Source organism: Lepus europaeus, chromosome 10 (assembly GCF_033115175.1).
Source record: "Lepus europaeus isolate LE1 chromosome 10, mLepTim1.pri, whole genome shotgun sequence".
In the NCBI taxonomy this organism is placed as follows: domain Eukaryota; kingdom Metazoa; phylum Chordata; class Mammalia; order Lagomorpha; family Leporidae; genus Lepus; species Lepus europaeus.
The window spans coordinates 87039786-87064634 of NC_084836.1; the positions used below are offsets into that span (position 1 = coordinate 87039786).

General features: G+C 40.6%; 2 protein-coding genes across 6 annotated transcripts in view; one reads left to right on the forward strand and one right to left on the reverse strand.

The window, feature by feature from the left end:
• The window catches only part of NDUFAF5 (NADH:ubiquinone oxidoreductase complex assembly factor 5), a 35710-nt gene extending 26736 nt beyond the window's left edge, over nucleotides 1-8974 (reverse strand). For all 4 annotated transcript variants that reach the window (XM_062203851.1, XM_062203852.1, XM_062203850.1 and 1 more), the window contains exons 1-3: nucleotides 8713-8974; nucleotides 5826-5866; nucleotides 4470-4533 (exon numbers count right to left, since the gene is read on the reverse strand). In XM_062203851.1, the coding sequence (XP_062059835.1) occupies nucleotides 4470-4533; nucleotides 5826-5866; nucleotides 8713-8937 (330 nt within the window). In that variant the 5' untranslated portion in view covers nucleotides 8938-8974. The remainder of the gene's footprint in view (nucleotides 1-4469; nucleotides 4534-5825; nucleotides 5867-8712) is intronic.
• Nucleotides 8975-9060: 86 nt separating this feature from the next.
• Nucleotides 9061-24849, forward strand: part of ESF1 (ESF1 nucleolar pre-rRNA processing protein homolog) — a 70878-nt gene continuing 55089 nt past the window's right edge. The window contains exons 1-6 of one of the 2 annotated variants that reach the window (XM_062203856.1): nucleotides 9061-9146; nucleotides 10236-10902; nucleotides 15333-15769; nucleotides 16358-16471; nucleotides 20804-20904; nucleotides 21853-22005. In XM_062203856.1, coding sequence (XP_062059840.1) covers nucleotides 10278-10902; nucleotides 15333-15769; nucleotides 16358-16471; nucleotides 20804-20904; nucleotides 21853-22005 — 1430 coding nt within the window. In that variant the 5' untranslated portion in view covers nucleotides 9061-9146; nucleotides 10236-10277. Of the gene's footprint in view, nucleotides 9147-9178; nucleotides 9346-10235; nucleotides 10903-15332; nucleotides 15770-16357; nucleotides 16472-20803; nucleotides 20905-21852; nucleotides 22006-24849 lie in introns of those variants that run through there. The other variant, XM_062203855.1, reaches the window with a different exon arrangement.

Genomic DNA, 24849 nt, shown 5'->3' on the forward strand with positions numbered 1-24849 from the left:
CTAAGAGAGAAAAACTGCCAGCCCAGAATATTATATCCTGCAAAGCTCTCATTTGTGAATGAAGGTGAAATTAAGACTTTTCATAGCAAACAGAAACTGAAAGAATTTGTTGCCACTCATCCTGCCCTGCAAAAGATGCTTAAAGATGTGTTACACACAGAAACACAGAAACATGGTCACCAATATGAAAGAAGGTAAAGGAAGGAAACCTCACAGCAAAAGATCACAGGAAGCTCAATTTCTCTTTGACATAGAATTAAACTCTGATGCTCTGTTAAAGCAATGTGTTAAAGTAATCTAAAAACAAAAAGCAATTCAAATCAATTGGCAATCTACAAAAAGAGTTAAAGATTTTAAAAGCTATCATTAAAATTGCTATATTGGTCTATTATGCTATGTTATATCTGTGTACATATTGTATGTCCACATAGGAAATTTTATTAAGAGTTTTATTTTAAATGGCTTATAGATAAGATTGTCCATAAATTTAAGCTGCTAAAATCAATCAAAGATACATTTTAATTTGTGTGACCTGAATCTGTGTATCATATGTTTTAAACTTGTTGGTAGAAAGAAACTAAAAACATTTTATATGGTTGTGCTTAAGTTTACTGGTTAAACAAACTATACCATGTTAGATATTTAAGAGGTGTTTTCAAATACATGATTCTTAAAATTTATAGAAGGCATTGGACCTTCCGGTAAATGTTTTCTTAAGTTGTTATCTAATGGTTGAAACGGTTTGCTAAGTATTCATGTGATATTGCTATTGTCAGCAAGCGATCTAGGACTTGCTCCCTCATTTCTCTATTCTAAGCCCAACTTGTTCTTTCATTTCTCTATTCTCTTCAAGGTAGGAAACTAATTCTATTATGAAGGAATCTGTAGGACGCACAATTTAATCTTTAGACCTTATAAAAGAGATGGCTAACATTTTTCTGTAATAGCATAGCCAAAATAAGAACTTAAATAATAATCTCATAGCTAGACTCACTTCGCCATCAGCGAAGTATACAGTAAGTAGAAAAAACCTCCCTTTCAGACAAAAGGGAAAGAAAGTTTTAAAGTGAGAATATAATTTTCCTCATGGGCATTGTCTACCTTAGAAAAACTACTACAGAACATGCCTGTGACTATAGACTTGTAGTTCAGGCCACCGAAGATTAGAGATGGGACACGGGCACTCCCTTGACTTGCATCCTCTGGTCTGCTTTAACACAAACCAGGAGGAAAAGAAAGCTAGGCATCAGAAGCAATGGATGGCAGGCCTATTACTGGCTGATCTGTACAGTGATCTGCCCTCAAGGAGACCCAACAGGCCAGTCCACTGCAGTGCTTTCAATGTGGTAAGCCTGGGCTTCAGCAGAAGTCAGCTTGTGAAGAGCCCTGGCAGCTCTGCCAAGAGTTGGATCACTGGAAATGGACCTGCCCTGGAGTCGAAGGATGCCCAGGTCAGAGCCACAGATCTTATTGGCTCTAAGCTGAAAAGCCCTTCACTCAGCCCAACTTCCAAAGTGACCACTGCAGCTGAGGGGATGGTCAAGTAGGGTCAGCAACATTGCAGGCAGAACTGTAAATTTCTTGTTAGAGATGCCCCCTGCCTTTACCTGGCCAGCTCTCCTCCCAGGCCAGCCAAGTAATGAAAGTCAACAGAGTGCCTTCCCCTAGGAGGTTCACACCTCCCTTAGGATATACCCCATGTGAAGAGATAGATAGGTCTGGGCCTCTTAACTTACAAGGCCTAAAGCCCACCAGATTATTATCAAGCCCCTTCTATCAGGTTCTATTTGCCTCTCAATCAGAAAACTTAATTGTAGCTTAGACAGCACCTTTCTTAGCTCCTCTAATAATGACTCTGTCCTTTGTTCTAGACCCTGTCTAGCACACTTGGGCCTCATCCCTTTGTAATCATAACCTCTACTCTACCACCAATGGCTCTACTCCCAACCTGTGTGTACTGATGGTCCTCTTCCCCACTTAATACTGTATAATTGTTCAAACCTCGGAAATGCCACTCTTAGGACCATTGGTTACTATCCTCACTCTGTCTTTTATGACCTTGTCTAAATATGATCAGAGTCGGCAAACTTGGAAGGCTTCCATAGCCTTGGCAACTCATGACGACAGCCTAGGGTGGTTACTGGCGCCATAAACTAGAGTGTCAATTTGTTGGGTCAACAACAAGAGCCACTGTGCACTTGCTCCTCATGTGGGATCTCTGTCCTTAATGTGCTGTACATTTTGATTTAATGCTATAACTAGTACTCAAACAGTATGTTTCACTTTGTGTTTCTATGTGGGTGCAAACTGTTGAAATCTTTATACTAAATTGATCTTCTGTATATAAAGAGAATTGAAAATGAATCTTGATGTGAATGGAAGGGGAGAGGGAGCGGGAGAGGGGAGGGTTGTGGGTGGGAGGGAAGTTATGGGAGGGGGAAGCCATTGTAATCCATAAGCTGTACACTGGAAATTTATATTCATTAAATAAAAGTTGTTTTTAATGTGGTCCCCCCACTCCCAAAAAAAAAAAAAAAAGAAATTAGAGTTCTATGGAAACAAGTAAGGAAACTACTCACTGGAACAAAGTAGGAACTTTTTTTTTTTTTTTTACTTTTTGACAGGCAGAGTGGACAGTGAGAGAGAGACAGAGAGAAAGGTCTTCCTTTGCCGTTGGTTCACCCTCCAATGGCCGCCGCGGTAGGCGCGCTGCGGCCAGCGCACGGCGCTGATCCGATGGCAGGAGCCAGGTGCTTCTCCTGGTCTCCCATGGGGTGCAGGACCCAAGTACTTGGGCCATCCTCCACTGCACTCCCTGGCCACAGCAGAGAGCTGGCCTGGAAGAGGGGCAACCGGGACAGGATCGGTGCCCCGACCGGGACTAGAACCCGGTGTGCTGGCGCCGCAAGGCGGAGGATTATTAGCCTAGTGAGCCACGGCGCCGGCCAGTAGGAACTATTTTAAAATAAAATAGTCAAGAAAGGGATCTTTGATGAGAGGCCATTTGAGCAAAGACCAGATAGAGGTAAGGAACTAAGCCACATATTGGTATCATGGAGAAAAATATAGAGAACAAACATAATGCAAAGCCCTTGCCTGTTGGAGATACAACAGGAGTCCAGGGCTGAGGAATGAAATAAAGTCAGAGAAATGCTGAAGAACCAGCTCACTGAAGGCCTTAAGGACAAGGACCCTGGGTTATTACTAAGTTTGATGAGAAGCCAACAATTCTGAGCAGAAGACTAACAATGATTTGATTTGTGTTTTATAAGGGTTACAAGTGAGGACAGGCTGTTAGGGACAAAGGTAGAAGCAGGGAGACCACTGGCAAGAGATGATGGTATTTTGAACCAATACAGTAACGGTGAAGATGGTAAGAAGTGGCAGAGTTATAGATCTACTTTGAAATCCAAATAATATTTGCTAATAGATTCAGTGTGAGAGGACAGGACACAAGAGAAATAAATGAATACGATTTTGGATGCAAAAAACTAGAACAATGGATTTCTCCTGCCAACATCTGATCAGTCATCCAGTTTTCTTGATTCTATTAGGTCTCTCTCATACATTCCATCAACTATATCTCTGCCCCAACTTAGGTGGCAGCAGGTCTTTATCTCTCACATGGCCTCTGAATTGATTTGCTGCTCTATCCTGCCACTTTTTCAATCCTTCCTGTCATACTACTTTCAAGTTAGTCTTCCTTAAGCATCACTGTATCACACCTTAGAGCATCCTATCAGCCTTTTTCCTACCATGCTCTGATTTCTAAAGCTATAAACTACCAGTATAAATTCTTTGAAATCCCAGGTAAGATTCTTTGCTCTGAGATTTCACCTACTGATTTTTCCTTCCCTTAACTTTTGTTCCACATTAATGCTTGTGCCATTTCTGTGGTATTTACTATTATTAATAAGTGTTTGGGGGGCCTTACTCTCTCTTCCTCACGCTAGTCAAGTGTATGTTTTTAACTAAGTAAACTTTATATAGCAATCCCACTTTAGTCTTTGTGTCTATCACTGTGTCTTACGTACAGGGGCCAAGAGAACAAAAGGATGTCTTTACGGTCTGAATCAGAAATGAAAAATAAAATGGTAGGAACATTAACAAAGGAAACTTATACAGAAAGATTTCTAACTACCTGCTGAAATTAATATTCCGTCTAGCTAAAAGTGTTTGCTTAATAACATATATGAACATTACTCTGATTTTCATTGCAAATTTTCAAGTGTTTGAACAAACAAAATACAACTATACAAAATAGTACAAAAAATACAAATATACAAAATACAAATAATACAAAAAATACAAAATAGATTTAAAGAAATTACCAGTAGGGATACTAGATAAAATAATCTATTAGCAGCTTTAATATAATCAAAACCTAAATATGATCCAAATTGAATTGATTAATGAAGTCTTTCCTTAAAATGTTTTGTTTCTCAAAGTAAATTATCAGATAGATATACCTTATTCAAGTGTTGTGCTATATAACCTCTTCCACAGCCAACATCCAAAGCAAGGGGGAAATCTCTAAAAAAGATACACAGAAGTTATGCATTGTCTGAAATAATACAGCAAATAAAATAATTAAGAACTAATTTTTCCTTTTTTTTTTTTTTTAAGATTTATTTACTTAGTTGAAAGGCAGAGTTACAGAGAGGCAGAGGCAGAGAGACAGAGAGAGAAGCCTTCCATCCACTGGTTCACTCCCCAGATGGCTTTAAAGGCCAGAGCTGGGCTGATCCGAAGCCAGGAGCCAGGTGCTTCTTCCTGGTCTCCCACATTGGTACAGGGGCACAGGCACTTGGGCTATCTTCTAGTGCTTTCCCAGGCCACAGCAGAGCTGGATGAAAAGAGGAGCAGCTGGGAGTAGAACCGGTACCCATATGGGATGCTGGTACCACAGGTGGAGAATTAACCTACTGCGCCACAGCGCCGCCTCCTAAACTACATTTTTGTAATAATAGAATATTACCGCAAGGATATTTAGATTAGCATTTTTAATAATTTAATTCCAAAATGTTAATGTTAGTTTAAGATATGCTTTTAGCCATAATCACAGATTCTTTCATATATTTGAATGTTCTGCTTAGTGCTATAACAAAGCAGTTGTAAAATACAAATGGATTTACATTTAAGACTTCTCTTGGCCGGCGCCGTGGCTCAATAGGCTAATCCTCCGCCTTGTGGTGCCGGCACACCGGGTTCTAGTCCCGGTCGGGGCACCGATCCTGTCCCGGTTGCCCCTCTTCCAGGCCAGCTCTCTGCTGTGGCCAGGGAGTGCAGTGGAGGATGGCCCAAGTGCTTGGGCTCTGCACCCCATGGGAGACCAGGAGAAGCACCTGGCTCCTGCCATCGGAACAGCGCAGTGTGCCGGCCGCAGCGCGCTACCGCGGCGGCCATTGGAGGGTGAACCAATGGCAAAAGGAAGACCTTTCTCTCTGTCTCTCTCTCACTGTCCACTCTGCCTGTCAAAAAAAAAAATTTAAAAAAAAAAAAAGACTTCTCTTATGAAATCACAAATGATCTAAAATTTTAGTGAATGATTATAATAGCTCTCTTTCAGATCTTTGAAATAATGTAACTAATGAAATAAATGAAATTTGTTGCCTATTTGCAACAATGAAGCACCTTTTTTACCTTACAAAATTAACTCTTCCCAAGACTTGGAAACACAGACATCCAAAATAAACTCATTCATTTGTAAGGATGTATCTAAAATATGACTAAAACAGTTTGTTGATTTTACATTATTTTACATTTTCTCACTTGAGTATTCCTCCAGAAGTTTATTGTATGTTATTATGATAAATATCACTTACCTGGCTACGTCATATACACGGTCTGCAATGCGACTTCCAACCTAAAGGATTACAAGAGGCAAGGATGTATATAAGTTAAGCTGAGTATGTTTTTTTTTTGTTTGAAAGGCAGAAATAACAAGGAGCTAGATCAGAAAGTAGAGCAGCTGACACTCAAACGGGTGTCGATACAAGATGCCAGCATTGCAGGCAGAGATCTAACCCTCCATGCCACAGCGCCGGACCTACACTTAATAGGTTTAACAGGGAAGCAGTACAGCAGCATACAATAACCTATAGGTTATTTATGTTTCAACATGATGATAAGTACTTCCTTTACTCCTTTTCCTATTTCACCACAGCAACTTTCTTTTCAAATCCAGGACAGAGTATAATAAAATATCCCCGGAAACAAATTGAGGCAAATAATTTAAGAAGGCAATTACACGAAATCAAGACTAACCATTCTCAAGATATTTAGCTTTTGGGGCCGGCGCTGAGGCGCAGCGGCGCAGTGGGTTTATGTCCTGGCCTGAAGTGCCGGCATCCCATATGGGCACCAGTTCTAGTCCCTGTTGCTCCTCTTCCGATCCAGCTCTCTGCTATGACCTGGGATAGCAGTAGAAGATGGCCCAAGTCCTTGGGCCCCTACACCCACGTGGGAGACCTGGAGGAAGCTCCTGGCTTCGGATCGGCACAGCTCCAGCTGTTGAGGTCATCTGGGGAGTGAACCAGCAGATGGAAGACCTCTCTCTCTGTGTCTCTACCTCTCTGTAACTCTGTCTTTCAAATAAATAAAATAAATATTTAAAAAACATATTTAGCTTTTGCATTATATTCTAGGCCATACTGAATCACAATAATGAAAATCAACAGGCATATTATTGCCCATAGATACATGAATGTGCAAAAAGTACTTAGCCAGCTGGGGGGGGTTATTACAGATGAATGTGCAAGTGCTCTTTTAATAAAGATTCTATTATTTGATGACTAGCAACAAATTTTGCAGTACTCCTAAATAAATAATTTTTCTTGAAGAATGAGATGGGAGAGGGAATTGGAGATGGGATGGTTTGCGGGTGGGAGGATGGTTACGGGGGGAAGAACTGCTATAATTCAAAAGTTATACTTTCGAAATTTATTTAATAAAAATTTTCTATAAAAATAAATAAGTAAATAATTTTTGAGTGACCTTTGAAAATTAGAACAAGCTCAATCTAAAGAAAGTTCATCCTCCCTCCCATCTCATCTCAATTTAAAAGAGGTCATAAGGGAAGCACTGCTTTTTGCTGGGCTACCTCCCTCCAGCAGGAAAAAAAGATGTGGGAGTCTAATATTCTTCACATTTACTCATTCTCTCATAAAAATTTGAAAGTTCAGATCACAGGTGTGTTTGCTTTTTGGGGGAAAACAGGATAAGAGCTCAGGTAGAGTAGAAGTCTTCTGCCAGAGGAATCCATTTTGCACATAATTCCTAATGTTACTAACTTCTGCTTATTATAGAAAGAAATCTCATACACTCTATTTATTTATTCTAGATCTGCACATTGGCAAGGCCTCAGTCAAGTTGTAATGCAAGCACTGTTTTTTGGAGAAGAGAAACTAGGACCTCACAAACCCTTCTGGAAGAAACCAGCAACTGGCAGGATCAGCATGCAATATAGACACCATGCCTTACGGACGGCATACAAAATATTTACTGGTGGTTAGCTTTCTATCTCTGCAATAGACATTACAAATCTCTGGGCAACTGTCTCATCCAAGGCTCCCTGAGAAGATCCATTGTCAATCATGGGTCAGGCCAGTGCTTGCACAGATCTCTGCTGAATAGGAGCTCAAAAAATGTTGTCACATTGTCTTGTAAGAGTTCTTACACTTGACTCCAATGTTGCTCCACTCCTGAAGAATCATTTATTGAGGCCTGAGATTGGTGGTATGTCCGGAGAGTAGAGACCCTCAGTCCATAATCCACCTGGGCAGAAAGGACAAGGCCTCTCAAACTGGCACAAATCAGAGATCTGAATTTGATCTTCCTAAGACTTACATCAGATCACATCATTCCACTGCTTAAAACCATTCAAGCACCTCAGCATCCTTTAGAGCAGTGCTGTCCAAAAATAACAGGAGCCATGTGCATCACTTAAAATTTCTCAGTAGCCAAGTTACATAAAAAAGGTAAAAAAAGAAATGAGAGAAATGAATTTTAGTGTATTTTATCTAATCCGACACACTAAGGCTACCATTTCCACATGTAATCAACACAAAAACTGTTATTGAGCTATCTGACAAATCTTTTTCATACCGAGTCCCTAAAATCCAGTGTGTATTTAATACTTAACAACACATCTCAATTGCATTAGCCACATTACAAAAGCTACCTATGGCCAACAGGTACCGTTCTAGATGAACGGCACAGGCAGGAAAGAAAATGCAAAGTGCTCATCCCACAGGTCTCTGAAGATTTGGGCCAATTCTGAGCCCCCCCACTATCGCCCTCCCTGGAGCTTCACTGCAGACCTCCACAAGATCTTTTCCACCTCTGCGGCTCGCCTTGCCTGCAAGCCCTTTCACCGCCAATTCCTCAAGCGCGTCCTCTGCCCGACCATTGTGGTCACTAGACTTCGCTTCCCTTCCCTCACCTTACTCATACAATAAGATCACGTATCTCATCCCAACCCCAAACGTATGAGGGCAGTGGTCTGGCTGCCCCGGTCGTGGTACTGAGTCAGTGAGAGAATGAATGAACAGAAAGCACATGGCAAATATCAGAGTCCAGCATCTCTGCAGTCTTCTAGCAGAGGCCCAGAGAGGCAGCGCTGCTGCTCAAGGTCAACCGGCAGAAGGGCTTCGCTCCGGACGCGGACACGGGCTCGGAGCCGGCCCCTCCCCGGCAATCCCGCGCGCTCACCTCCTCCTTCAGGTAGTCAAACTTGATCGGCTCAGGCTGCCGGGCCGCCCAGTTCTTCTGTTTCCTCTTCAATTCCCGATCGAAGATATTTAGGGCTCCGGGCGAAGTGCCGCCAGGGGAAGAGACGCCAGAGGCCACTGCCCTGCTTCGGCTCCGATTTTCTAGAGAGACCCCCGCGGCCCGAGATCGCGGCCACAAGCGCCTCAGCCCAGCCCGCAGAAGCATCTCCAGCGGCTACGCCACTACTACTAGCCCTGGGGTTTTTCCGTCGTGCGCACGCGCTGAAGCAACTTCCTCAGCTACGCCGCTGACGAGAACTTCGCGCAAAGAAAAGCGGAAGTAATTTGGCCCAGGTTGCTTGCCGTTACGGCGGAGCGTCCACCGGAGGATTGTGGGTGTGGGTCACACGTGAGGCTTCGGGAGACTCTGAGGCGGTGAGTAGAAATGGTTTCGGGGAGAAGGGGTCCACAGTGAGTAGAACTTGTGTCCGATAGGGACTCCTTCGGATTTGTGAGGATCTCGCCCGCTCTCCCTAGCCTTTCGGGCTCCACACTCTTGGTTCTCTTCAGGGCCGCTTCTCCAGGGACCCAGGCCATTATCTGCTCCCTGACGTTTGGGAGTAAAGAGACTCAGGTATTTTCCACATTAGGGGATGGCAGGGACGGCATGCGGCATAGGTGAAGTTGGGTCGCCTTCCCTTCTCTTCCAGTAGCTGACATTTATGGAACGCTTTCTTTCTAAACGTTTACAATGCGTTATCTTAATTAGATAAGGTAGTGCCTACCTCATAAGGCTGCTCGAATAATTAAGTGTTGTAATATGCCTATTGTACATAAATGCATCAGTGAAACTGGTGATTCCTACTTAATGTTTAAGATGTTTTCAAAGTTAAGAAAAGTACAGTCCCGGGCCACAGCAGAGAGCTGGACTGGAAGAGGAGCAACCGGGACAGAATCTGGTGCCCCAACTGAGGCTTGAACCCGGGGTGCCGGCTCCACAGGTGGAGGATTAGCCTAGTGAGCCGCGGCGCTGGTCACGTTTTTGTCTTTTTAATTAGGTGACTAGCTTTGTAGAGCTAAAAGCTATTGGGAAGAACAGGAGGAAAGGATTAACAGAAATAATGGGACTGGAATTTGAAAAAGCAACTGATCAGTTGAGGCTTGACGATATTTAAATTATATTAGCTTTTAACTTGCACCACATGCAATTACACAACTAGAAGAATAGAAATTTTAAGTGAATGCAGTGGTTAATAAACATTTGTTCCCTCCATAAAGCTGTGGCATTCTACTTGGTTTGCCTTAAATTTGTTTTCTCCAAATGACCTGTAATGGAAAGAGGATATTTTTATGTTTTAAGCATTTCTGTATTGACTCAGAATAAGTTGGGGAGATAAAATTACAGTTATGTTAATTTTATCTTATGTATACATTTTACCTAAAATACATTGTGAATCAATGTGTTTTTCAAACATATTTAATTATATTATTAACCATTTCTGTGATGTTTGTTTTGTTTTTTAGTATTTGGTTTCTTCACAGGTTGTTTAGTATTAACATTTAAAAATGTCATCCAAACAAGAAATAATGAGTGACCAGCGGTTTAGGAGAGTTGCAAAGGACCCAAGATTTTGGGAAATGCCAGAAAAGGATCGAAAAGTCAAAATTGACAAGAGATTTCGAGCCATGTTTCATGACAAAAAGTTCAAGTTGAATTATGCTGTGGATAAAAGAGGACGCCCCATCAACCACAGTACGACAGAGGACTTGAAACGTTTCTATGACCTTTCAGATTCTGATTCTGATCTCTCTGATGAAGATAGCAAAGCTTTAAGCCAAGAGAAAGCAAAGAAGAAAAAGCCTCAGACTAAAAAAGAAATAGATTCCAAAACTCTTGTTGAGAAGAAAAAGAAAAAAACCAAGAAAATTAATCAAAAGGATTCTGTAACTGAAAATGATGTAAATAATTCTGAAGGAATTCAGAAAATGAAAAATTCACATAAATCTAAGATAGATTCAAAATTAAGTCTTAAGAAGAATAGTGAAGAATCTGTAAGAAAGAGTACTAAAGGGAAAAATACTATTCAGCATAGTAGAGACTCTTACTCCAAAGGAAAACTGAGGACAGTAGACTCAGGTGCATCAGAATCTGTGACATCTCCCAAGATCAAGTGTACCAAGACAAGATCAGGTTGGTTGGAAAGAATGAGTTCTTTGATGTTTCATTATTACACTACTCTGTTTTTTAAAAGTAAACATATTAATAAGCGTTTTCTTAGTATATTGGGAATGCTTAATTGGAAATAGGAAGCTATGAAAGAAAAAAATATCATGTAATGATTTATTTTTGATTTGGTGCTAGCAGACAGACATGAGTCCTAAACAGTGATTTTGATTTGTGATGGGCATTAGTGAAAGCTAAATTCTGTAACCAGATAAAGTATTAGATGGTGTCATATACAATGAGATGTGTCTGAAGACGGTATGTAGAATTGGGTGCTTGTTCGTTAATTCATTCAACTACATACTTAGTAACTAACGTATGACATAAACATGAATAAGGCATAGTCCCCCACTTCTAGGTTATTGCTAGTTTATATGACACTTTAGTACAAGTTAGAAAAAGCCATGCCTTCTGAACATAGAGCACTTCCACAACTGATGGTTTATTGAGAGGACAGCATTTTTGAGAAAAGGCTCAGATTATTTCCCCGTAAGTCCTGCTCTGTGGTGCTTGGCTTGGTGAGTGGAAGTTGGCTTTGATTTTAGTCCTTCTTGCTGCTTTGTAAATGCCTTTGTGGACATAACAACCTGCTAAACTCTGCAGAGGCTCTGTTCTAAAGTAGCACTGTCTGATAGAAATGTGTGACACCTCTGGTAGCCAAGAAACTTTAAATGTTGATGCTGCTGATTGTTGATGCTGTAACAGAAAATTGGTGGTAGTTCAGCTAGACAAAGGCTGGCTATGATTACAGGGGCCAAGATAGGTGGGCATCAGGAAAGCAGACTCATCTTAACAGGTAGAGATAACATAGGATGTTTCAGACAGTGAACAGAATTCTAAATAGTAGGAATCAAGAAGTTGGAGTGGTAAAGGGCAGGAGTTAGGAATGGGGTAAATGGAGATCCCATTGCATTTGTAGTAGAAACGGGCAGTAAACCTTATGATGAATGAGAAGCAGTAGGAGTCTAATTACTGAAACTAGACAGACTACAGACTAGGTTGGACTGAGAGTGGCTGCAAAGCTGATTTGACACTGACTTTGTATAGTAAGTTACTACATCATCTTTTTATGTATTTGATTTCATCTACCTTGAGGAATGAGGCTGTATCAAAGATACAAAGTTTTATTTATTCGAAAGGCAGAGTTGCAAAGAGAGTCAAGAGACAGAGAGAGAGGTGTTCAGTCTGCTGGTTTACTCTCCGGATGGCCACAATGGCCATAGCTGGGCCAGGCTAAACCAGGAGCCAAGAGCTTCATCTGGGTCTGCACTGTGGGTACAGGGGCCCAAGCACTTTGGCCGTCTTCCACTGGTTTTCCCAGGCATGCTGTGAGGGAGCTGTATTGGCAGTGGAACAACCAGGACTCAAACCACCGCCCATATGGGATGCCAGCATTGCAGGCAGCAGCTTAACCAGCAGGTCCCTGAAACTCAATTTTTTTTTAAAGATTTATTTACTTATTTGAATGAGTTACACAGAGAGAGGAGAGGCAGAGAGAGAGAGAGGGAGTCTTCCATCCGATGGTTCACTCCCCAAATAGCCGCAATGTCTGAATCTGCACAAATCTGAAGCCAAGAGTTAGGAGCCTCCTCTAGGTCTCCCACGTGGGTGCAGGGGCCCAAGGGCTTGGGCCATTTTCCACTGCTTTCCCAGGCCACAGCAGAGAGCTGGATCAGAATTGGAACAGCCATCTCGAACAGGCTTCCATATGGGATGCCGGCACTTCAGGCCAGGGCATTAACCCACTGCACCACAGCACCGGCCCTCCTGTAACTCAATTTTGTGAATCTTTTTACCCTTCCATGTTGCTTGCAGTAATTTATGTTGGTCCCACAATCTAGAGAAGGCACTATTTTTTTTGTAAAGATTTATTTATTTATTTATTTATTTGAAAGTCAGAGTTACACAGAAAGAGAAGGAGAGGCAGAGAGAGAGAGAGAGGGGTCTTCCTTCTGTTGGTTCACTCCCCAACTGGCCGCAACGGTCAGAGCTGCACCGATCTGAAGCCAGGAGCTTCCTCTGGGTCTCCCTTGCGGGTGCAGGGGCTCAAGAACTTGGGCCGTCTTCCACTGCTTTCCCATGCCATAGCAGAGAGCTGCGTTGGAAGTGGAGCAGCTGGGACTTGAACCAACTCCCATATGGGATGTGAGCACTGCAGACTGTGGCTTTACCCACCACACCACAGTGCAGACCCCAAGGCACTGTATTTTGTTAGCAATTAAGTCATCTTGCAAAACCGTCTTTTGTTCATTATTCACTCATCTGTTTTCAGTGAGTGAACTATGATTTTTTAAAAAAATTATTTGTTTATTGAAAGGCAGAGATAGAGAGGTAGAGAGGTCTTTGATCTGCTGGTTCACTTCCAAAATGTCCACTATAGCTGGGGCTGGGCCAGGCCAGGCCAAAGTCAGGAGCCCAGAACCTCATCTAGGTCTCTCACTTGGGTACGAGGACCTGAGGACTTGGACCATCCTCTGCTGTTTTCCCAGGCTCATTAGCAGGGAGCTGGATTGGAAGTGGAGCAGCCAGGACTCAATCTGATGCCCATATTGGATGCCAGCATTGCAACCTGAGACTTAACCTGTTTTTTTTTTTTTTTTAATATATATATATATTTATTTATTTATTTGAAGCTCAAGAGTTACACACAGAGAGAAGGAGAGGCAGAAGGAGGGAAGGAGGGAGGGAGGGAGGGAGGGAGAGGGAGAGGGAGAGGGAGAGGGAGAGGAAGAGAGAGAGAGGTGTCTTCCATCTGCTGGTTCACTCCTCAATTGGCTGCAGCAGCCAGAGCTGTACCTATCTGAAGCCAGGAGCCAGGAGCTTCTTTTGGGTTTTCCAGGTGTGTGCAGGGGCCCAAGGATTTGGGCCATTTTCTGCTGCTTTCCCTGGCCATAGCAGAGAGCTGGATCAGAAGTGAAGCAGCCAGGACTCAAACCGGCACCCATATGGGATGCCGGTGCTGCATATGGCAGCTTTACCCGCTTTACCTGCAGGTGCCAGCCCCTAATTTATTTAAGTTAAAGCTTAAACAAAATATATGAGATAAGATATATCTACACACACAATAGAGAGAAGCATATGGTTACTTTAGAAATAGGACATGAGCCCATTCGGAGTTATGAGAGCTGAAAATCCAATTTAAATAAGGACAGTTTTTCACTCTTGGTATGTTGCTAACCATAGCATTTACAAAGTTCAAGATCTAGCAGAATAATTATTTCTCTTTCTTTGTAGCTGGCAACATCCATATCAAAGCTTCTGTTTTCAACTATATATAAATGAGTCATAAATGTTATCTCCAACCCAAACTTCTCTGTACTGTAGATTCCTAACACAAATGGCATTATTGATATTTTCTCTTGGATGACACAAAAGCACTTTTAATTCAACATGTCCAAAGCAGAATGTATAATCTTCCTCCACCAAACTAGTTTTTTGTTTTAGCTCTACAAGTCAATAAAAGACTCATATTTGGCAATTCCAAGTCTCCTATTCTCCATATCAGATCTCCCATTACTGAGTACTATTGGCTTTACCTCCTAACTGGCTCTAAAATCCATTCAGTCACTACTTCTGCACATATATCAACATAGTGGTACCTTCATTTCTTGCCTGGAGTGCTGTACTGCTCTTCTAGTTATTCTATTTTTATACACTCTTAACTCCCTCCAGTCACTTTTCTACAGTGAAGCCACAGTGATCTCAATATGCAAATCTAATGTCCTTGTCTTGAAAAATTTTACTTCTCCGTGGTTTTGGATGGCATGACTCCTGCCTAACTGTTGACTTCCATTTGTGTTCTTGTCTCCTTGTTATATACAATTTAAACATGAGTATTGGGCTTTTCTCTGTTAATAGACCTTTATAGATGCTTTCCTTGATGTTTGGAACAAATTTCCTTCATGTTTTAGTCTAATTTTGACTTCCTAATTCTTCATCATACCTTAAATAGCAGCTCAATCATCACTCAGTTCTGAGAACCCCATTATAAATATGCTGACAGCATAATACCTCTTATCAGAATTTATTCTAGTTCTAATTTCATTTTATATATGTATATTGATTTTATTTTATTGATATTTGCCCATCTGTCCCCTTCATAGAACTGGAAATTTCAGTCAGGGAATTGGTTACCTTTCTTTTGCCAGTGATTGAGCAGTGGCCCATAGCGGGCACTCCATAAATTTTTGAGTACGTGGATCTACTTGTATAACCTGGATATGTGTTGAATTACATTAAATAACTTGGTTAAGCATAAATTCTACTGAATTTATATTCTCCTTAACTCTGTTTCATAGGAGTTACATCTTTACCTGATTTGATATCAAAATAATTTGGACTCTTAAATTCATATATATATTTTTTTCTTAATTTCTGCTCCTTTAATATTTATGCAGTGGTTCCACATATAATGGCAAGAGACAGTGACTGTTTTGAAAACTCAAGAAATGGTAAAATGTTTGAAGGAGATGACTTGGAGGAAGATTCAGAAAGTGCTAGTGAAATGAGAAGTGATGAGGAATCTGAAGATGAATTCTCAGGTGTTGTTAGAACTTCAGCTGATGATGATGATGATGATGATGACGATGATGATGATGATACTTTAGCTGATGATTATGATGATAGTGATGATGAGGAAGATGATGAGGAAGATGAAGAAGAGGACAGTGAAGAGGATAATGAAAGTGACAGTGGCCCTGATCTTGCACGAGGTAAAGGAAACATAGAAACTAGTTCTGAAGATGAAGATGATTTGCCAGATTTATTTCCAGAAGAACCTACATTTGAGCATGCTTGGAGAGAATTAGATAAAGATGCTCCTCGGGCTGATGAGGTAACCTTTTGAATAAGATTCCTTCTGAATAACGCAATGTAAGTTCTTATGGGTGGTAGGATTGATGACATTAAATTAAGTGGGGGGGGGAACTTTGGTGGTAATATTCTTGATTCTAAAATTTCTTGATGTGAAATATACTTACGTTTATATAAGTTGGAAGATGTCTAAGCATATAAGGAAGAAGTGTTTTAGAAACAATTAAAAACATGAAATGTTTAGGAAATACTTTATCTAGCAGTGTGTATTTTTGTTTCTACTATACCTATTGGGAATGCTATGGGGTAACATACTCAACTTCCCCACCCATGCAAGGATAACAAAATAGCTTAAATTCAATAGATAAAAACATCAGCTCAAGCTTATATTCTTATTTATAACTAAGAACCAAATAAGAGAAAGCGCTTACCTCTTATGATTTTACTATTGTTGCACTCATTTCAGATTCTCTTTTGCACATTGAAACCCCTTGGATAACTACCAATATTTCTGAACTTGGAGGAAAGACAGCACTACATTTTTAGAATATTTATTTTTCAAGCATTGAGAATGATACAAATTATGTAATGTTTAATTCTTCTTTCTCAGATTACACATCGATTAGCAGTTTGCAACATGGACTGGGATCGATTAAAAGCAAAAGATTTGCTGGCTTTGTTTAATTCATTTAAACCTAAAGGAGGTGTTGTATTTTCTGTAAAGGTAAGAATTGATTTTATTTTGAAGTAAATATTTCTAGATACTTTAAGTTAATTCTGGTTTTATTTTTTAAAATCATAGTTTCCATTTTTTTAAAAAAAATTATTTATTTGAAAGAGTTACACAGAGAGAGAGAGAGATCTTCCATCCAATGATTCACTCCCCAAATGGCCACAACAGCCAGGGTTGGGCCAAGCCGAAGCCAGGAGTCAGGAGCTTCCTCTGGATCACCCACATGGATGCAAAGGCCCAAGGACGTGGGCCATCCTCTGCTTCCCCAGGCAAATTAGCAGGGAGGTGGATCAGAAGTGGAACAGCTGGGAATCAAATTGGCACCCATATGGGATTCTGGTACTGCAGACTGTGGCTTTAACCTGCTCAACCACAGCGCTCTCCCCAAGACAGAATATTTTGAGCCAGCATAATGGTCAAGAATTCAGGCTTTGCATTATGACAGACCCGAATTCAAATCTTGATTCTTCTAAGTACTGTGTGATCTTAGGCACTTTATTTTGTTTTATTTCTGAAGATTTATTTATTTTGTTTGACAGGCAGAGTTATAGAGAGAGAGAGGGGGGTCTTCCATCTGCTGGTTCACTCCCCAGATGGCCGCAATGATCAGAGCTGCGCTGTTCTGAAGATGCAGGTGCCGGAGGGCTTTGGCCATCTTCCACTACTTTCCCAGGCCATAGCAGAGAGCTGGATCAGAAGTGGAGCAGCCAGGACACGAACTGGCGCCCATATGGGAAACCAGCAATTCAGGCAGCAGCTTTACTCGCTACACCACAGCGCCTGGCCTTCAAGGGCACTTTATTAATCTCTCAAATGTGTTTTCTCATTTGACGAGTGGATAGTGTAATGATAGTACCCTCTGTAGCAGTGGAGTTCACACTAAATACAGTAGTACCTCACTATCCTGAGATTATTGGCTCCAGGACCCTCCTTGGTACCCACATTTACATATATCAAGTCCCTTATGTAAAAAGGTATAGTATGTGTATGTAGCCTTTGCACATCCTTCCCTATACTTTAAATCAACTCCAGATTATTTGCAATAACTAACACAATTTAAATACTGTATAAAGTAAACACTTTGGGGAATCAGAACAATAGAGAAAAGCCTGTATATGGTCAGTATAGATTCAACCTGCAACCACTGTTGGCCTAATATAATATGTGCATGAACCACAAGGTAAACAGCACTCAGCTTTTTTTTTTTTTAAGATTTATTTTATTTACTGAAAGAGTTACAGAGAGAGAAGTAGAAACAGAGAGATCTTCCATCCACTGGTTCACTCCCCAGATGGCTGCAGCAGTCGGAGCTGTGCCAATCCGAAGCCAGGATCCAGGAGCCTCTTCTGGGTCTCCCACATGGGTACAGGGGCCCAAAGACTTGGACCATCTTCTACTGCTTTCCCAGGCCATAGCAGAGAACTGGATCGGAAGAGGAGCAGAGAGCTGGATTGGAAGAGCCGAGACTAGAACCGGCGCCCATATGGGATGCTGGCACTTCAGGCCAGGGCTTTAACCTGCTGTGCCACAGCGCTGGCCCCAGCACTCAGCATTGAGTGCTAGAGAGAAACTGATAACTTGTGAAATGCAGGAGGCTACAGGGATGTGTGCAAATATGTCGGCTTGTTTAAATGGATTCACTGTTATGCTTGGGGTATAACAAATCCAATTTTTTTTTTTTTTGGAACTTTTTAGTATTTTTTTTCCTTAAAATATTTTTGAGCCACTAATTTTTGAACACAGAGACTTGGAACTGGTGGATACATAGAGCTTTCTGATTTAGTCTGGTGCCTGAAGATTTATTACTGTGATTCAGTATTTAAAGATGTCAGTTATACAGTTTTTGTGTAGTTTCTATCAAAATCCGAGTTCAAATGAAAGCTGGAAAGAACAATAATCATTCAAAGGAATAAAAAATGAGTAATATGTTTTTGAGAAATCAAGCTGATGCAAAAGGACTAGTCCTTGGGGCAGGCATTGTGCCTAGTGGTTAAGATGCTAGTTGAGATGCCAGCATTCCCTGTAGGACTCTCTGGTCTCAGTGCCCACCTTTAACTCCTGGTTCCAGTTTCCGGCTAATGCAGACCCTACAAGGCAGAAGTGATGGCTCAGTTGCTTGCTTTTTTTTTTTTTTTTTTTTGACAGGCAGAGTTAGAGAGAAAAAGAGAAAAAGGTTTTCCTTCCATTGGTTCACCCCCAAATGGCTGCTACGGCTGGCGTGCTGCACCAATCTGAAGCCAGGAGCCAGGTGCCTCCTCCTGGCCTCCCATGAGGGTGCAGGGCCCAAGCACTTCGGCCATCCTCCACTGCCTTCCCAGGCCACAGCAGAAAGCTGGACTGGAAGAGGAGCAACTGGGATAGAATCCGGCACCCCAACCGGGACTAGAACTTAGGGTGCCGGCGCCACAGGCAGAGGATTAGCCAAGTGAGCCGCGGCGCTGGCCCTTTGCTGGCATTTTAAGAAATGGGATAGTGGATAGCAGTGTTTCTCTCTCTCTCTCTCTCTCTCTCTCTGTTGCTGTCTTAGTCTCTCAAATGATAAGAAAGGATTAACCCTACTGGTTATAGTATCTAAACATTTTATGATGCTTTGAAGGTTAATAGGTTTGGGTGAAAGGAACAAATCTATGAATCTGAATAAACAGGTAGTAGAATTCATTACATGATTTAGGTTAAAATAGACTTCTTGTACATTTTGTTGAGACAAATGGACATGTCATTGAATGGAGAACATAGTTCAGTTCCATCATCTCACCTCATTATGTCCCAAAATGCTACTACATAAAATATGTAAAGTTTCTGTATCAAACCTATTGTGTACAACTCACATTAATAATAAAGACTGACCCACACACTTATCAGTAGCAAATTTCAGACAGTTCAAAAAAGCAAATGTGTATAAAGCCCAGTAGTATCAAAACATTAGAAATTTAATAAAATTTTATTTCTTGACTGAAAGCAGTTGAGACAAAAATAAATTCCAGTGAAAGTGAATATTTTTCTTATACTAAGACCTTATCTAGTCTGTATGATAATATGCCATGAACTCTGCTCTTTTCTGTTTGAAGAATTTATTTAAAAGAAAGTTTTGGTGCTGTGTGTTTTGGTGTATCCCCTTTGGAGTGCCTCGGGTCAAGTCTTGCCTCCACTTCTGATCTTTCATTCTGGGAAAGCAGATTTGAACTTTTAAAAGAAAATTATCGGCTGGTGCCGCAGCTCACTTGGCTAATCCTCTGCCTGTGGCACCGGCACCCCAGTTCTAGTCCTGGTTGGGACGCCGGATTCTGTCCTCTTCCAGTCCAGCTTACTGCTGTGGCCCTGGAAGGCAGTGGAGGGTGGCCCAAGTGCTTGGGCCCTGCAACCGCATGGGAGACCAGGAAGAAGCACCTGGCTCCTGGCTTCGGATCGGTGCAGCAAGCCGGCTATAGCGGCTATTTGGGGAGGGGTGAACCAACGGAAAAGGAAGACCTTTCTCTCTCTCTCTCTCTCTCTCTCTCTCTCTCTCTCTCTGTCTAAGTCTGCCTGTCAAAAAAAAACAAAAGTTAAAAATAAGTAAAAGTGTTGCTTAAATGATACAACTTAGAGGAAAGCAGAGTATTACAAAATCAGTTTATTTTATGTATTACTTTGTTTCTTGTGTATTTCATATAAACTTTAAGTCAGTCATTTTTCAAGTATATATTTACATTAAGAGTTCCTTGAGCTTAGAATCCTGTTTTGCTTCTTTGTTTTTCCTTCTTTCCCAAAACTATCTTGCCCTATTTTGTGTGTGGAGGAGCTAAATCTACTTTTGTTCCCAAGCTGCACATCTGTGACTCTCTGGCCAGAATGACTTACTTTAAAGGAAATGCTTCATGATTCTTTTACCTTCCTGTAGTAGTTTTGGAAGTGAGTCATCCTTGCACTTTAAGTCAGTTGTGACTCTTAAGCGCTCCTAACCTTGACTGTTCTGGATATTGTATAGAAAGGAATGTATAGGGGCCTGGCCTGAGGCGCTGGCATCCCATATGGGCACCGGTTCTAGTCCTGGCTACTCCTCTTCTGATCCAGCTCTCTGCTATGGCCTGGGAAAGCAGTGGAAGATGGCCCAAGTCCTTGAACCCCTGCACCCGTGTGGGAGACCTGGAAGAAGCTCCTGGCTTGTGGCTTTGGATCAGCGCAGCTCCGGCCATTGCGGCCATCTGGGGAGTGAACCAGCAGATGGAAGACCTCTCTCTTTCTGCTTCTCCTTCACTCTCTGTGTAACTCTGCCTTTCAAAGAAATGAAAATAAATCTTAAAAAAAGAATGTATAAATTACATTGATCTTATTTATTGTGTTCAGATATATCCTTCAGAGTTTGGGAAGGAGAGGATGAAGGAAGAGCAAGTTCAAGGACCAGTGGAGTTACTAAGTATTCCCGAAGATGCCCCTGAAAAGGATTGGTATTGTATCACTGTAAAATGTAAAACTGAGCTTCATAAAATCATGTCACTAATTTAGGACCTTAATTGGACTAAATTTTACTTTTGTGCCATTCATGGTTAAAATAGCTTGCATACTAAATTAAAGTCTGTCAGAAGTGACACACTATTCCAACATGTCATGTGTATATTAATGAAATTAATTATTGAGGTTTTTGAAAAACATTTCATAATTGAATTGATTCAGTTGGCTCAGCCTTGTTCTGCATCAGTTTTTGCTTTTTTATAAGATATTACTTTCCATACAGATGGAATTGAAGTTCTATTCATTTTCACATTACATATTTTTTCTTAAATAAACCTTGTTATAGTGCAGTATAGGGGAAAAAAAGTTTTAAAGCCACTAGGTGGAGCTGTATGTACATTTAATGAATAAAGTAGTTTAATAAATTGGTGGCAGGAGTTGGTAGATGAAGACATTGAAACAATAAGTTGTAGTTAATTGAAATTAGAGTTGTAACTCTTTAGACTTGATGATACATGAATCTAGAACAAACATTTTGCAAAATCACGAGTTTCCTTGTATTTAGCACTAATGCTTGCTAAGCATATTTTACAACATACTGATCCTGCCCAGTGGTTTTACTTGAGAAGGCAGTATGTGGTAGCAAAACAAATACAATGATTGTCCTAAGAAATGAAGCTAAAGTTATCAGTAAGCACATAATTCTCACACTCTGCTTTTCTGAGTATCAGATTCTAATCCAAAATCTGTACCTTGAAAGAATAGTAAATAATAAATTGAGCTTGAGTATTTAATGTTTGTGGAGGCATAGTCATGAAGGAAAAATGTCTTGGAATGAAGGCCAGCTTGTAATATAGTTTTCTTGTGACAGTTGCATTTATTTTTTTAAAGAGATAGGTTTTTGTGTTTCTTTATGTAAGTTCAATGAGTTTTTCCCCCTTTAGGACCTCTAGAGAAAAATTGAGAGATTATCAGTTCAAACGACTGAAGTACTATTATGCTGTAGTAGACTGTGATTCTCCTGAAACAGCGAGTAAAATTTATGAGGATTGTGATGGCCTGGAATTTGAAAGCAGTTGTTCATTTATAGATCTAAGGTAATATAATGTGTGTCTTACCCATTTAATTTTATAGTGCAGCATGATTGTAAGAAGTAAAACAGGGGCAGGCATTTAGCCTAATGATTAATGACACTGGTTAAAATATCTGTGTCCCAGCATTTTTAATCATTAGGTATAATGCCTGCCCCTGTTTTGCTTATAGTCATGTGGGCTAAGCCACCTCTTGTGATGCTGGCATCCCACGTGGGTTTTGGTTCAAGACTCGGCTACTCTACTTCCTATCCAGATCTCTTCTAATGTACCTGGGAAATCAAGGAAAGATGGCTCAAGTCTTTGGGCCCCTTCTCCCATGTGGGAGACCCAGAAGAAGCTTCAGGCTCCTGGGTTTGGCCTGACAAAACACTGGCCGCTGTGGCCATTTGAGGAGTGAACTAGCAGATGGAAGATACCTCTTTCTCTGTCTCTCCCTGTGTCTTTCCCCCTCTCTCTGTAAATATATCTTTCAAATAAATTTTTAAAAAAGAGAAAAGATACCTGTGTCCCATGTTGGAGTACCTGGGTTTGATGCTTAGCTCCAGTTCCTAACTCTAGCTTCCTGATAATACAGACATATGAAGGCATTGGTGAGGGTTATGCAGTCGGGTTCCTGTCACTCATGTGGGAGACTTGGATTGAGTTTTTCAGCTCCTAGCTTTGGTGCTAGCCCACCCCTGGTAATCGCAAGTATTTGGTTGGTGAACCGGCAGATGGGAGAATGCTTTGTTTCTATCTCTGTTTCTCTCTTTCTCTCACTCTCACTTTCTCCCTCTTTCCCTTTCCCTCTGTTTGTCTTTCATTGCCTCTCAAAATAAAAAAAATAGATGATTTTTATCAAGTAAGATATTTGAACTGGTATTACCTTCTGCTGTTCTGTGTTTGGTTTTCATTTTGGTTTTTGCTTTTGAATGAACCCTGCATTTTATAGAACATTAGTCCTAAGAAAGAAAATGAACAAGAAAATGCTAAAGTATGTATGAATTGTTCCTACACCTGTGTCCTTTTATTTTTTGTTTTTTACTTTTGTTCTTTTGAACTTGTCAGTGTGTGCTTAAGGTGATGCACTATGTGCTGTGATATTTCTTTGCAGCTCTGTTTTAGAGCTAGCAACCAGGTGAAGTAATGTTTAAAAATATAAAAGCATTGATGTAGGTGCAGAGGAATTTATTGTTCAACTTGAGATTCATCTGTAGATCTATGCTGCCCAATACAGTAGTCACTAATAATTTCTAGTTCATTTATTCAATTGAAATTAAATAAAATTTAAATTCAATTGCTTAGCCACATTGGATATATTTCAAGTAATTAATGGTCACATTTTCGATGGACCAGATACAGAATAGTTGCCATCATCACAGAAAGTTGAATAGCACTGCTGTAAGTGCTATTTTAGTCAGTTGTGATGCTGGCATTGTTTTCAGATTTGGGCATTATTTTACCACATGCTCAGGCTTCACTGACCCTGCACTAAAATCTTTAGATGGTTGTGAATGTCAGCTCTAAGAAAACAGGAAGCAGACCCACTATAGTATTTTATCATTAACCTAGTCCTTTAGAGCCCAGTAAACCATTCTACTATGACATTTTGAGTAGAAATCTCTTTGATTCTAGTTTGTTAGAGGCTTTATTCTCAAAATGAGGTATGTCAGAAAAAGATCCATCATTTCATTGTCACTGAGGCTTTCTTGCTTCAAAGATACCTAGTCTGGTAGAAAAATACAAAAAAGAAATTTTGACTTGATAATTTGCTATAAAAACAGTATATATCAAGAATGGCATGATCTCATCAGGCAAGATATTTCATTTAATTTTCTGTTAGTACTTTTCAATAGTAAATTCTGGTTTTGAATGTCTAAATATTAATTACTGAACATTTTGGGTATCAGCAATTCATGTTAATATGTTTTCAGGATTTTTTGGTTCTTTGTTTCCTTTATGGTTATTTCCATGTAGTTTTAGAATAATCTCTGCTGGTACCTGGAAAATAAGGTCATTGACCATGGGGGAATAATGTACATTTCTTCCTTTATTATGTCATATATTATATCAGTTTTTTCTTTACACTAAGTGTAAAAGTGTAGCTGGAGAAGACTATTATATAAAACTACTGAATCTTAATTATTCCTTTATCCTAAACTCATTTTTGATAAAATATACAGCATTTGCTCTGTGGAAATAAGAGCTATATAAATTACAGAACCTGGGTGCTGGCGCTGTGGCACAGCAGGTTAAAGCCCTGGCCTGAAGCGCCAGCATCCCATATAGGCATCAGTTCTAGTCTTGGCTGCTGTTCTTCCGATCCAACTCTCTGCTATGGCCTGGGAAAGCAGTAGAAGATGGCCTAAGTCCTTGGGCCCCTGCACCCGTGTGGGAGACCCAGAAGCTCCTGGCTTCGGACCAGCGCAGCTCCGACCATTGCAGCCATCTGGGGAGTAAACCAGTGGATGGAAGACTCTCTCTGTCTCTGCCTCTCTCTGTTACTCTTTCAAATAAATAAAATAAATCTTTTAAAAAAAATAAATTACAGAACCTGACTATAACCATAGATTATTTACCATTTGACTTTTTTCCCTAGCCTGATGCCTAAAAATTATCAATAATAGTGGCAGATACACATTTAAAAGCTAGTTGTGAGATGAAAATTCCAAGATAATATTGTTAAGATCTTTTAGTCTTGAAGATTTTCCTTAAGTTTTCCTTATTTTCAGTGACATTTCTTGTTTATGATACTTTATATTAACAGTACTTATATACTAATAATTCTGTTTGACCTTCAAAATATCATAAAGCAAGCAAGTGACTGCTGTCAGGAGTCAGTCTTCTTAAAACTTGAGGGACCCCACG